Source organism: Ochotona princeps, chromosome 12 (genome assembly GCF_030435755.1).
Source record: "Ochotona princeps isolate mOchPri1 chromosome 12, mOchPri1.hap1, whole genome shotgun sequence".
NCBI classification, from domain to species: domain Eukaryota; kingdom Metazoa; phylum Chordata; class Mammalia; order Lagomorpha; family Ochotonidae; genus Ochotona; species Ochotona princeps.
In genome coordinates this window covers 68,952,116-68,966,319 of record NC_080843.1, presented here as the reverse complement: position 1 = coordinate 68,966,319, position 14,204 = coordinate 68,952,116, and the positions used below count along the sequence as shown (strand labels likewise).

At 39.8% G+C, this 14,204-nt stretch overlaps 1 protein-coding gene across 1 annotated transcript in view; it reads left to right on the top strand.

Moving 5' to 3' along the window:
• The window catches only part of RNF17 (ring finger protein 17), a 113,199-nt gene that overhangs the window by 36,152 nt on the left and 62,843 nt on the right, over positions 1-14,204 (top strand). The window contains exons 8-12 of the mRNA XM_058670998.1: positions 918-994; positions 1,200-1,274; positions 8,439-8,725; positions 9,408-9,497; positions 10,872-11,030. Coding sequence (XP_058526981.1) covers positions 918-994; positions 1,200-1,274; positions 8,439-8,725; positions 9,408-9,497; positions 10,872-11,030 — 688 coding nt within the window. The remainder of the gene's footprint in view (positions 1-917; positions 995-1,199; positions 1,275-8,438; positions 8,726-9,407; positions 9,498-10,871; positions 11,031-14,204) is intronic.

The following is a 14,204-nucleotide window of genomic DNA, read 5'->3' as shown; positions in this document are numbered from 1 at the left end:
GTTGTCACCTACGTAGGAAACTTGGATGCAGCTCCTGTTGTGGCCATTTGGAGAGGGAATCAACAGATGGCAAGTTTCTGTCTCTGTCTCCCTGCCTTTTAAATAAACACATTTATAAAGAGGCATAAATAGATAAGTTTATTTTGGTGCCAAGAATATGTGAACTCTACATGTAGAATTTTTAGAATATGCATTTTCCACCAGATTTTTAAAGACGCTTCATATGCATAGGTTTCAAAAGTTTTGCTGTAAAATTCTCAATTATGTATTTCACATTTTTGAACTCTTATAACAGTTTGAACTCTTATAGCTCCTTTTTGCTAATTTCTTCCTTACCTTCTAAGGGTATGTATCCTGCTGTTTTCATCTTTGACTCTTGAACAGCATTTCATTTCCCATAGCTAATCGTTGCGAATTAAGATACAGAATAGTAGTCCTAGCTCAGTGGCTTCCAGAACCTCTGGAGAAGAGTTTGCTTCCACCCTGCTTGTCCTGATCTCCTTCCAACTGTAATTCTAAAAGCAGAAGTAGTCATTTTCTGTGTATTACACATGAAGCACTGTAAGGCCAAAAAAATACAACAAAATTTGGTCTTCACCTTAGTCTAGTTGGGAAAACAGTGGAAAAATAGGAAAATTTGAAGATAGCTACACAAGTACAAATTAATCTGAACACAGTTTTCTCTGATCCTGTAATTATCCCATTCACTAGTATCTGTTATCTGTGTGTGTCACCAAAAGAATCTAAATAATGGGGAAAATGTCATAAATACTTATTTGAATCCCTTCTTTTGAGTACCTGAAATCTAACATTGACTATGTTAATTGATGCCCTCAGGATACAGTATCCTGAAATATTTCACAAGATTTGTGATAAATATGAATAACACACAAACAATAATTGTCTTTCAATTCTAGATTATTCGGACTTTGAAGTTAACGTTCGAGAGTGAATTGTCACAAGTTAGTTCTCTAAAATTAAGGAACTCTCCTAGGTAAGTAAGTCATAATCCAGAAGACCAATAGGAAGTATAAAATATTAAAGTAGCAAATAATTATAAATTGGAGATTTGGGGCACAAATGTTTTCCAAGTTAGCAACCAAATTAAAACAAGTATAATTTATAATAATAATGTTTGATTGATTTTCATTTCAGAAAATAATAAACTTAGAACACTGTATACTGTTGTTTTATTCTAGGTTGAATATGAATTGCAGTGAGATTATCTGTATGTTGAGCAACATTGGAAAGATTGAATTTGAGAACTCAACAAAGTAAGTACTTACAAGGATGGTAATGTGCCACTAGTATCTGACAGTACCTACATTGTCTGAGAAACAGGAAAACTGATGATTATACTACTAGAATCCAAAAGCTGAAAAATAAAGGAAAAAAAGTAGTTTCTCTAGTTGAATTACAGTATAATATATTTTAAAAATCTACAAGGAATCCATATGCAGTGATAACATGTGTTAAAGTTGTTTTTGAGATTCCCTGGGTCAGCAAGCATTGGCTACAGATTATATTATATGTTAGATGCTAACACTTTAACTGTTGAGATACTTGTCAAATAAACTACACTAACTAAAGGAAGATTGACACCTGAACGGTAGAATTCATTGTTGTTACGGTACTGTACAGAGGTAGCACAGGTGGAAGGGAAGGAAGTGACCAGTTCTTCCCGGGGTAATAAGGGACTTGAAAAGGGAATTTTATTTTCTTTGCCCATGAAATATGAATAGCAAATGGAAAGAAGGGCAAAATGGAGATAGGCGTCTTAGAACACTGATGTAGAAACAGTGAAATAGCAGGCTAAATTTAGAAAAGTATATATAATCCCATTCTGTAGAAGTATACCTCCAAGGATGCACAGAGACTAACTCCAGAAAACTCGTAAGTTGTGTAATGGTGTGTGAATTTTTATTTCCTGAATGTATGTTTTCCACTAGCCATGCGCCGTGTAAGTATGCATTGTTTAAAGCTAAATAAAGTCTAAAAATCGGTTTCTTCGTTGCACTAGCTACATTTCAAGTGTGCAGGAATCACGTGTGTAGTGGCTTCCTGTCAATCTGTTTATGCAGTTTATAACAAAATAGCTGCTACTGCATCATTTGTAAGGAACAGAAATCTGTTTCCTCACAAGTTTGAAGATTTGTGAGTACAAGAAGAATGTACCAGAACGTTTCATTTCTTGTGAGGGCTCTAGTCTCTGTTTCCAAGATGACATCATGAATTCTGAATCCTCATGTGACAGGAGGGATGGAAGGGCAGAAAGGGAAAAACACTGTTGTCACTGCTTGGTGGAAGAGCAGAGGAGCAAGGAAGAGCCTCATGTAGTCCTCATGCTAATCCGTTCCTGAGGGCGCTGCCCCGCAAGCCGTGGAGCTTCTCCACGTGGATCCTGCAGCGAGCATTCAGACCACTCCATCTCCCATAGCACACAGTGCAGCACACTTCCCCACCCGTGAAGGCACCTCAGACCATAAGCTCTGGGTGGTAGAAAGCTGCTGGGATGGTTTAAGCATAAAGTAAAACTAATGAGACTGTATTTCGAAAAGACAACTCCAGCATTTAGATTATTTGACAGGGTGATGGTGGAGACTGGAGGATCAATCAGTCTGTTATCAATACACTCTACAAATGAGAAGGACCCAGACTTAGGTAGAAGCAGTGGACCCAGACTTAGAACAAATACAGATAAATACCCAGAGGAAATTAATAAAACAATGATGTTTGAGTTTGAGGAGTGAAGAAGAAGAAAGCATCCAGCATGGTTTTGTCGACAGAGTTAGTGGATTCTGAAACTTCAAAGATTCTGACTACAGGAAGGAAAGTCAATTGGAAAGGGAACGTGGTAGACCTCTTTAGTTGTGCCATGGTGCTTCAAAAAGTTCGTGTGAAATGCAAGTGAGAGTTTTGTAGGAATGAAAACAGTGGGTGGAAGGTTCTCTTACTCCCTTCATTCTCTCTCCCTCTCTCCTCCCTGCCCCCATGCCTCTCCCTCTCTCTTCCTCTTTCTCCCTCCCTCTCTCCATTCTGTGTGTATATGTATGTTAAAAGTGGTAGAATGTGTGCTGAAATTTAACAAGAGATCGTGGGCTTAATCTTGATTTAAGAGTAGTTACAGTACAAATTTTGTAGAAACTGCCCCCCATCAAAGTGAGTTCATTCACTTGTAGATGGTCTGTCTGTAGGATTAATGGTACTTCCAGTGAATATCATGTAAGTTATGTTAGGGTTGAACTAATCTGGCCCATAGCCTTTTGTCCCCCATGATACGGTTTCATAAGTATAGGGGTACCTCCCTCCCTCTTTTCCCTATTTTTCCCTCTGACTATTTTCCCCCATTTCAAGTCCCTAAGTAATAGTTGAAAGTTTTAACTTTCTGTTATTGAAGTGCATTGTGGCATTTTAGGTATAGGGAAAGGTTTAAAAAGTTATTATCATATTGCAGAGGTGTATTTAAATGTTTCATTGGGAGTCCTACTTTTATTCAGGAGGGGAGGTGCATACTACAGTGTGTCTTTACTTCGCAGTATGTAATCTCCACTATACAGTTCGTCTGTGAAAATATATGTGTATACTTGACTATCTCTGTTTTGTATTTTACATGAAGGCTGTCTTATATCAGAGAGAACATATGATATTTGTCCTTTGGGGACTGGCTTATTTCTGTATGCATGATGGTCTCCAGTTGGGACCATTGTGTTGCAAATAGAAGGATTTCATTCTTTTTAAATGTAGTATTCCATGGAGTAGATGTGCAGGTTTCTTTATCCATTTGACCATTGATGTGCATTGGGGTTGTTTCCATGTCTTCTGTTATGAGTTGTGCTGCTGTAAATACAGGGTTTCAGGTTGCTTTCTGATATGCAGATTTCATTTCATTGAATATATTCCAAGAAATAGGATAGCTAGGTTGTGCGGTAAATAATGCCCAGCACTTTCCATATTGATTCAATAGTGGCTGCACTAATCTATACTCCCACTAACAGTGGAGTGGAGTATCTCCCCCCCATCCTTGCCAGCAGTTGTTGTTGTTGGTTTCTGTATGTATCCATTCTCACAGCAGTTAGGTGGAGCCCAGTGTGGTTTTTACTTGCATTGCCATAGTAGCTAGGGAACCTGAGCACTTTTTCGTGTGTCTATTGGCTGTTTGAATTTGTTTGTTTGTTTGTTTTTTAAAAAAAGTCTGCTCATGTTCTTGCCTATTTTTTAACAGGCCTTTGTTTTCTTGTATAAATTTTATTTTTGATAATTTTTACGTATTTGATTCAGGTACAAAGGGTCAAGGGCTAGAATAAAGTGGGTGAGACCATTGTTTTCACATTCTCTTCTTTCCTTCCTGTATCTGGCAGGGGCGGGGAGAGATAAGGGGAGAAGCCACACCCAGCCTCCCAACCATCCCAGGGTCCCCAGTGTGGAGCATGTTCTGAGGGTCCTGCTCAAGTGGTTTTGACAGTTCAACAGTTCTGCGCTATTGCCAGTCTTGCTACTCTAATCACGATAAAACCTTTCTGTAGAGTCCACTTTAGAGTCTCCGTTTGCCCAGGTATTCACTGCCAACACTTGGCTAGGGTAGTTGATTGATTTGTTCTGTCCTCCATCCTCTGTTATGGTACCAGGTGTCTTCTGCAGGCTACAGTATACTGCCATATCATCCATGTGCACCTGGATGTGCTGTCTACTGTTCTATCTAACCAACTGAGGAGGCCCAGCTCTGACACATGCATTCCACTGTCAGACCCTGGAACCTGCAGTTTTCTCCATGGTTGGAGCTCTGAGTCCAGCGGTTTAGTTGGGGGGGCATTCCCAAAAAACTTCATCTGAGGTGATCCCAGACCTGATTTTGGTGTATGCATTGCCAATACAGGGTCTGGCACAGTCTTAACAGAGCTTTCTGCTTTTGCTCTTTTTGAGTTTCTGAAGCTCTTATAGATCCCTATCTGTTACGTACTGTGTAATGAATTTTTCCCATTCCACCGATTGTCTCTTCACGTTGTTGTCTGTTTCCTTTGCTATGCAAAAGCATCTTGGTTTGATTTAGTCCTATTGGTTTATTTCAGCTTTAACTGCTTGTGCTTTTGGTGTTTTTTCTAAAAAGATTTTGGCTGCACATATATCTTGTAGCGTGTTCCTTGTGTTTCCTGGTGGTTTCTGGTGCAGATTTAGGTCCTTGATCTGTTTAGAGGTGATTTTTGTATATCCTGAAAGATGGGAGTTTTGTTTCTCACCTCTGCAAGTGGATATCCAACTATCCCAACAGCATTTTTTGGAGAGGCCATGCTTTCTTTGGTTATTTTCAGTCCTCTTGTCGAAGATGAGTTAACTATACATCTGTGAGCTCACTTCTGAGGTTTCTGTTCTGTTCCACTGATCTTCTCTGTTTTTGTACCAGTACCAAATGGTTGGTTACCACTGCCCTGTAATGCATGTTGAAATCTGGTATTGTGATTCCACCAGCTTTATTTTATTTAAGGTAGCTTTTAGCTATTTATGGCCTCCTGTGTTCCATAAGAATTTTTGCTTTGTCTTCTCCAGCTCTGAGAACGTTGTTAGGATTTTAAGCTCAGAAACATGCACAAAACGTATCTACTCTAAGGTAAACTCAGAAAAAGTGAATTCACAGAATTCACTGATCTCAGAGTGTGTCAGTTTAACTGGAGAGACAAAGGCAGTTGCCAGCAAGGCCTGGAGAATGTTGTTAGCAGCTTCAAGAGAATGAATGAGAAGCCAAATTATCAGTAGTTGCTTTGTTTGCAGTCTTGCTTGGAATAAAGGAAATAAAACTGATCAAATATCTTAACAGTATTAAGCTAAGGCAGCCTACTGTGTCCCTCTCCACCGGAGAGGAAGCCTTCAGAGGAGCTGAGATAGCACTCCTGCGACCTAAGTCTCCTTCCCTCAAGTAGTGTTCAGTGAGATCTGCAGCATACTTGCCTTTCTGGCTTGATCATTTTTGCTTATGTAGATAATCAATAGTATTAAATCTTTTCATAATTTATGGTCACTGTCCAATTTTTTTGAAGGTTTATTTTATTTTTATCTGAAAGAGTTACAGAGAGGAGAGATGATTATTTTCCATCTGAAAGTTCATTTCCCAAATGGTTGCAACAGCCAAAGCTGGACTGGCCTGAAGCTGGGAGCCAGGAGCTTCTTCAGGGTCTATCACCTGAGTACAGGGTCTCAAGACCCTGGGCCAGCCTCTTCTGCTTTCCCAGGCAGTTGGCAGATAGCTGAACCAGAAGTAGGACATCCAGGATTCAAACCAATGCCCATATTGGATGCCTGTGCTGTAAGTGGAGAGTCCACACCAGCCCCCTCCAGGAACTTTGTAACAACTGTTTACATGTATCTTTCAGAAGGTGCTTGAAGTTTTATTCAATGTCTGTTATTTTTACTTATGCATACTCTGATTTGGAAAATACCGATAAAGATGTGTCACTGCTAAATTTGTTGATTTTATTTCTAAAATAGCTTCTTAAACAATCATAGATCGGGGCAGGCATTGTGGTAGAATGAGGTAAGCCACTGTTTGGGATGCCCACATTGTCTATCAGAGTGTCTACAATCTAGAGTCTAGTCCCAGGTCCTCCTCGTTTGATCAGGTTCCTGCCAATGTGCCTGGGAAATGACAGATGATGGCCCAAGTACTTAAACCCTTGTCACTCAGCTCACTCACGTGGGAGACCTGAATGAAGCTCCTCACCTTGGGCTAGCCTAACCCTGGGAGTTGTGGACCTTGGGAAACAACCAGTGAATGGAAGATCTCTCTGTCTCACTCAGTCACTCTGCATTTCAAATTAAATAAATAAACCTTTTTTAAAAACTGAGTCAACTAAAATATCAGCTTTTTTTGAGGGGGCAGATATACAGAGAGGAGGACAGATAGATAGAGAGGAAGATGTTCCACCCGCTGATTCATTCCCCTCCCCAAGCAGCCGTAACTGCCGGGGCTGCACAGATCTGAAGCCAGGAATCTGGAGCCTCTTTGGGTCTCTAATATGGGTGCAGGGTCCCAAGGTTTTGGGCCATCCCAACTGCTTTCCCATGCCACAGGCAGGGAGCTAGATGGGAAGCAGGACTGCCAGGATTGGAGCCAGCACCCATATGGGATCCTAGTACATGCAAGGCATGGACTTTAGCCACTAGGCTACCGTGCTGGGCCCCAAAATATAAGTTTTTTGAGACATATCTCATTTCCTTATAAAACTTCTATGTTTGTAGATTTGACAGCCTAAACTTTTATGGCTGTGTAAATTTAGGAATGTGCAGAGTAGAGCAAATCTACATAACTAGCTATGGACTAATGGTCATTAGATAGTCATACTGAAGAAAATCAGGTTAATGGTCATTACTGTCCTTGGTGATTTTTTTCTGGTGTTGAATTAAAAGGATAATATTTAATTTTTTTAATTTTTATTTTTGTTTTTGTTTGAAAAGCAGAAATCCTGTCTCTGGAAGTTTACTCCCCAGAGACCCACAATAGCCAGGGATGGGCCAAACCGAAGCCAGGAGTCTGGAACTCCATCCAGGTCTTCCCATATGGGTGGTAGAAACCCAAGTACTTGAATCATCCAGTGCTGCCTTTCAGGGTACACATTAGCAAGCAGCTGGTTCAGAAGCAGAGGAGCCTGGGACGTGAACCAGGCCTTTCAGGACGGACTATGGACATGGCAAGGCATGTTTTCACTGTTTAATCAAATGACTGCCTCTTGAGCCTGGTGCTGTAGCCTAGCGGCTAAAGTCCTCACCTTGCATGCGTGCTGGGATCCCATAGAGGTGCCAGTTCATGTCCCGGCAGTCCCACTTCCCATCCAACTCCCTGCTTGTGGCCTGGGAAGGCAGTCGATGATGGCCCAAAGCCTTGGGACCCTGCACCCCCGTATGGGAGGCTCGGAAGAGGCTGCAGGCTCCTGGCTTCAGATCAGATCGGCTTTGGCTGTTGCAGCCACTTGGGGAGTGAATCGGCAGATGAAAGATCTTCCTCTCTGTCTCTTCTCCCTATGTATCTGACTTTTCAATAAAAAAAATAAGTAAATTTTTAACAGAATATGGCTTTACTCCATTCAACCCTGGTTTCACTGGCTAACTCCTGATAATGAGAAACACACAATGATCAATTTTAAACTGGGGATGAAGCAGCCCTGGCCTAGCCAAGGTCTGGCTAAGAAAGATCCCAGCAGAGGTCTCTATGAGTGATGAATGTTCTAAAATTTGATTGTGGTGACCATTGTGCAAATGTAAGGTTTTTAAAAAGTCTAATTTTATGATATGTAAGTTATACATTTAGTAAAACTGAAAAACACCTTTAGGACACCTAGACAACTTGACCTTCTATGTATGCTGTCATATGGAAAGCAGTGGCTTGAAGGTGGCTATGAAAACACTGTGAATGATTCAAAGTGGCCATTATATACCTCTGTGTTTTTAAACAGATACCATCCCCAAGAAAATGAAACCATACAGAATGTTCAAAGGAAATACAATAAAAAGGCATTTTGTTGTCCTGATACGTACTTCTCACCTGAAGAGAAAAAGGAAGACATGTCTCTCCTAAGCAGTGAAGCCCTGGAGACCAATAGTGTGCACTTAGAGATCAGAAACACACCACCACACAAGGAGATGGTCGCAGCGACACCCCCCAAAGCCATCGCTGTGCTGCCTCAAATGGGATCTAGTCCTGATGTGATCATTGAAGAATTCATTGACGAAAACCTGGAAAGTGAGTGAAAATATGAAAAAAACATGGCAGAGGGGGTAGTGTTGGAAATGCTAAATCTAATTAGAAGCAATTGATACCTTTCTGTTCCATTTACTTGACAGAAACATTGCTACTACAATCTCTTCATTATGGGATAAAAACCTATTAATTCAGCTCCTACTCACATTTGTTAAAACTTGAGACAGTTTTTAATTACTTCTTGATGATTGACTGATTTGCAGGTCAGATTTTCTCTCCTCTAGCTCACTCCTCAGACGGCTGCATTGGCGAGGCAGAAACGGGGAGATTGCTCCAGGTCTCCCGTGTCGGGGCAGTGCCCTGGCTGGTCGGGCCATCTTCTGCCGTTCCCATGCCAGTAGCAGCGAGCGAGGTTGGAAGAGGAGTGTCCCTCACACAGGCAGTCCTTTCTGCAGGAGACAGCCTTATGTGCTACACCACGACAGCAGCCCCAGTGTTAATTTTTCATGCAGTAATACAGTTAACCCCTGAGGTATATATTTAATACTTGGCTCAATTAGGGTATTTGACGTTTTTTAGTGTTCCACATATAAAATCTGCATGAACTCTCATGACCACACTTACTGATACTGCAGTATGCTACTTCAGGGTTTTGCTTCTTAAATACTGTCATGCTAGTATCAACTTTAACAAAATTAATGAAGTTCTCTTCCTTGTCTCGAAGCTTGCTCTGCAGATGGTCTTGTGGAGGCACCTGCTTATCCAGAAGAACCTCTTCAGAAAGAGCCATCTGTCTGTTTTGGATCACAGACAGGTATGGTGTTTGAGCTTACTGCTGACTATCACCTTGTCTTGTGTTTTAGCTCTTCTAGGCAAAATATTTTTGAGATGTATAGTACTTCTCACAGCTGTTCCCCCAGTTACATCTGCTTTCTTATGTTGGCTTCTTATGTTTCTTATATTGTCTTTCTTATGTTGTCTACTGAGCACTCCTTTTACCTATGGAAGATAGTTAAAATGGGCACCCATTTGTCCAGTTTCTGTCATATGTATATACTAGTCCTTATTTTTTTAACTGTGTATTTAATTTTATTTTTAAAATATATATTAAAGTGCTCTGTGAAATTACTGCCACCTATACTCCAGTTTGTTTAGTCCTTCTCTCCAGAAGTGGAATATTTTTAACCTCCATGTATGTATATGTTTTACATAAAAATAACATGCTGTTCACTCTTCATTCATTTTTTTACATTTGCTCCTTGACATCATACTTTAGAGTTCTTTCTGTATCAGTAGAGACACTTGGCTTAATTACTCATGTACATACAAAGTTCTCTCACTGTCTTTACCTTGATTCTATCTCCACCAAAACACATATATTCCTCAGTTGCCACTCGGTACTTTGGCTTTGCCTAGACATGTTTTGTATCTCACTAAACTGTTCTGGTGAAATTTGAGAGGCAAGGGCTAGTTAACCTCCACCCATGGTGCTGACATTTTATATGGGCTCTGGTTGGTGTCCCTGCTGCTTCATTTCTGAGCTAGCTCCCTGGCTTGGGAAAGCAGCAGAGAATGGCCCAAGGTCTTTGTCCTCACACCCATGTGGGAGACCTGGAAGAAGCTCCTGGCTCTGGTTTCCTCAGCTCTGACCATTGCAGCTATTTGGGGAGTTAACCAGAGTATGGAAGATCTTTTTCTGTCTTTCCCTCTCTCTTTGTAACTCTGACTTTCAAGTAAAATAAATCTTTAAAACAAAATACTTGAGATTAGAGTAGCCATAAGCTATATTAATTATGTAAGTACAATAACAAAATTTAACTGGTTTTGTGTGCTATCCTAGAAATTGATTTTAATCAGTGGGGTTCTGATTTATTGATAAACTTAGAAGTTTTATCATAAAGTAAGTATGCTGATTTTAGAATCTAAATTTCACATGAATTGCAATTCCATTTATGTAAAGTATTTGCAAGTAATATGAAATATCTGTAGTTCACATTACTAAAGAATTCATTGACCTGATTTTTTAAAGTAACCAGTTATTTAGGATTTGGATTCTTCTTATGGAACCCAAGTATTCTAGGGTTTATTGCCACAGACAATTGTTTTTAAAGGATTTTACAGTTGTAGCTTTGTCTTCTGTCCTAATGCATGGTTTATTGATGTGGCTTAAATGTTTTTCCTTATCTAGATTCTCCAGAATTGGTTTTTGTAAGCCATGTAATACATCCTTGCCACTTCTACGTTCGGAAATATTCACAAATAAAAGATGCAGCACTGTTGGAAAAGAAGGTCAATGACTTTTGCAATAATAAGTTACCCCTTGATCCTTCATACAAGTTGGAGCTAGGTAATAAAATATTAATCCAAGTTAAAATATCAAGCTTATTTAAATATTATAATATCTAACCAACCACATAGGATTGTTATAATATATACTTTTGTTTCAAGTTGATGGTAAGCATAAAAGTTTTGGAATTATTTGGAATTATTACCTAAGATTCAAATTAAATGTTAATATCTGTTTTGAGTCAGGCCTACGTAGACTCTCCATCATGGATTACAATTACTTTTTTTTTTTTTAAAGATGTATTCATTTTATTACAGCCAGATATACACAGAGGAGGAGAGACAGAGAGGAAGATCTTCCGTCCAATGATTCACTCCCCAAGTGAGCCGCAACGGGCCGATGCGTGCCGATCCGAAGCCAGGAACCTGGAACCTCCTCCGGGTCTCCCACGCGGGTGCAGGGTCCCAATGCATGGGGCCGTCCTCGACTGCTTTCCCAGGTCACAAGCAGGGAGCTGGATGGGAAGTGGAGCTGCCGGGATTAGAACCGGCGCCCATATGGGATCCCGGGGCTTTCAAGGCGAGGACTTTAGCCACTAGGCCACGCCACCGGGCCCTACAATTACTTTTTTTAAAAAATTATGAAGCCTCCCTAAGAGGTCATGTAGTCCACCATCTGGTCTGAGGGCTCCTGCACTTTACATTTTTGGGCACAGTGTACATTTCAACAATCCTTGGGAGAACTTTAACACCCATTACTAGGACCTCACAGAGGGTCAATTCAGGCTGCTTCATCTGTCAGATATATTCATTTTTTGTGCTTTAAATTTGTATATTTATTTTCCTTTTAATACTGATGATTGAACTTAATTGTACTCTGTAATATGGTGAAACTGTGATTTGTCTGATTTATTGAGAGAATTTTTCTTGTTCTGTTGATACCAGTCAATGCCTATGTATGAGCGATACCAAATAGTGTTATTTGTTTAACCTTTTATTGATAGTTGTTTAAAAATGTTATCAACTGGGGCTGGAGTGATGGCTCAATGGCTAAAGTTCTCACCTTGCAACAGCCAGGATCCCATATGGGTGCCAGTTTGTGTCCCGGCTGTTCCACTTCCCATCCGGCGCCCTGCTTATCGACTGAGAAAGTGGTGGAAGATGTCCCAAAGCCTTGGGACCCCACACCTGCACAAGATACTTGAAAGAAGCTCCTGGCTTCTGGCTTCAGATTGGCTCAGCTCAGACCATTGCAGCCACTTGGGGAGCAAACAAGTGGATGGAAGATCTTTCTCTTTGTCTCTCCTTCTCTCTGTAAATCTGCCTTTCCAAGAAAAAAAAATCTTTAAAAAATGTGACTGTCAACTCATCCATGTAGCTTTCCAAAATATCAGAGCTCTAGGGTCATCATATACTTAGAAAAAATGAATAATTTTAAACTTAAAATAACATTTTGTGTTATGGAAAAAAAATCTTAATTCAATTGTGATTTTTATTAGTATATAAAAAGAGGGAAGTGTAGTATTAAGCTGCATTTTTATAGTTGCAGATGTCAAATTTAATATATGCCCAGAAGAAATCAGAGTAGTTCAGATCTAAGTTTTCTTTCACCAGAAATGTAAAAAAGAAAAAAAAAGGTTTCGTTCAAGTTGTTAGTGATAAATACATTTACAAGGTAAATATAATTGATTTATTTTTTATGAAATTAGTGATAAGGGAAGAAATTGGTGCTTGAGGGGAGGGGAGGATGTATACATGTATACACACATATATACTTAAGATAAAAATTTAACTTCATTTAAAAGAGCAAAACATGATTCATCAGACTTTATGCTAAAGAATTATAAAGAATAGTTTCAGTAGAATATATTTTAAAAAATAAGATAATGTTGTTTATGTAATGTGTAAGAATTAGAGAAATGCACTGACAGCCTTAAATGCCAAACAAATGCTTTGATAGAGCTTAAAATTGAAAGTCTGCCCCTAATGTGATAGGCCTTTCAGCTACATTTCTTGTACGTCTGTGAGGGATCATGGAAGAAGTGTCATGAAAAAAAAATGTGCATGTATTTCAAATCTTTTGCTCCAATCTGAATGTATCTTATTTCTACTTTCTGTGAACTTTTTGAATTATCACAGTGTGGAGAGGAGGTCTGTGTTGTGATATAACAGTGAAGCTATAACCTGCAGTGCCAGCATCCCATATGGGCACCAGTGTGAACTCTAGCTGCTCCACTTCTGATCCAGCTGCTTGGCTAATGTGCTTTGGAAGGCAGCAGGGAATGAGCCACATGCTTGGCCCCCTGCACACAAGTGGGAGACCCAAATGAAGCTTCTGACTTTTGCCTGGCACAGCTCTCACCTATTGGGCATTTGGGAAGTGAACCAGCAGATAGAAGATCTCTCTCTGTCTCTCCTTCCATCTTTCTCTCTGTGTGTAACTCTGCCTTTCAGATTAATAAATACACTTATAAAAATAAAAAGAAATACAGAGGGGATTATACAGCATCTGCTTGTATTATAGTCAGTGATCAAGGCTTATGGAATTTCTTGTCCTTTCAAATAAAAATATGTCTTTCAATCATGGTAAACTTTTAGTCACATATAATTAAAACTGTAGCATATCATTCTTAAAATTTTGAAAAAGATTAAAGAGTTTTGTAAGTACTGTATTCACATTTTACCTCTCACATTCAAGACAGAGGATGCTTCTGTGTGCAGTTTACACAGCATCCCTTTTCAAATGTCTTACCGTGTTTCTTTGTAATGCTTAGCTTAGTTGTTGACAGGCTGGATGCCCTTCTCCTTTTCTCCCATCCAAGTACTAGCCAGGTCGGACCCTGCTTAGCTTCCGAGATCAGACGAGATCGGGTGCGTTCAGGGTGGTATGGCCATAGACTCCCTTCTCCTTTTCTAAGCTTTAAGGCTTGGGCTGAGGTTCAACCTCTCCTTTATCCTGGAGGGATGGAAAAGAAGATGATCACTTTCCTGCCTGACATGCTAATAACAAAAAATTAGTAAGAAAAGTTTAAGTTTTTGACATGTACCTGGAAGCCATATAAAATACTGAAGATAGGGCCAAATGGTTGAAAACTAACTACCTTCTTAATAGAGCAGAAAGAAATGGGGAAGGAGCTAACAAGGGAAAGGAAGGTAAGAGCAGAACTTCACTGCAAACAAAGGGTGTTACATGCATATCGGGCCCAGGTCATTGGTGGTTAATCTTTACAGTTTT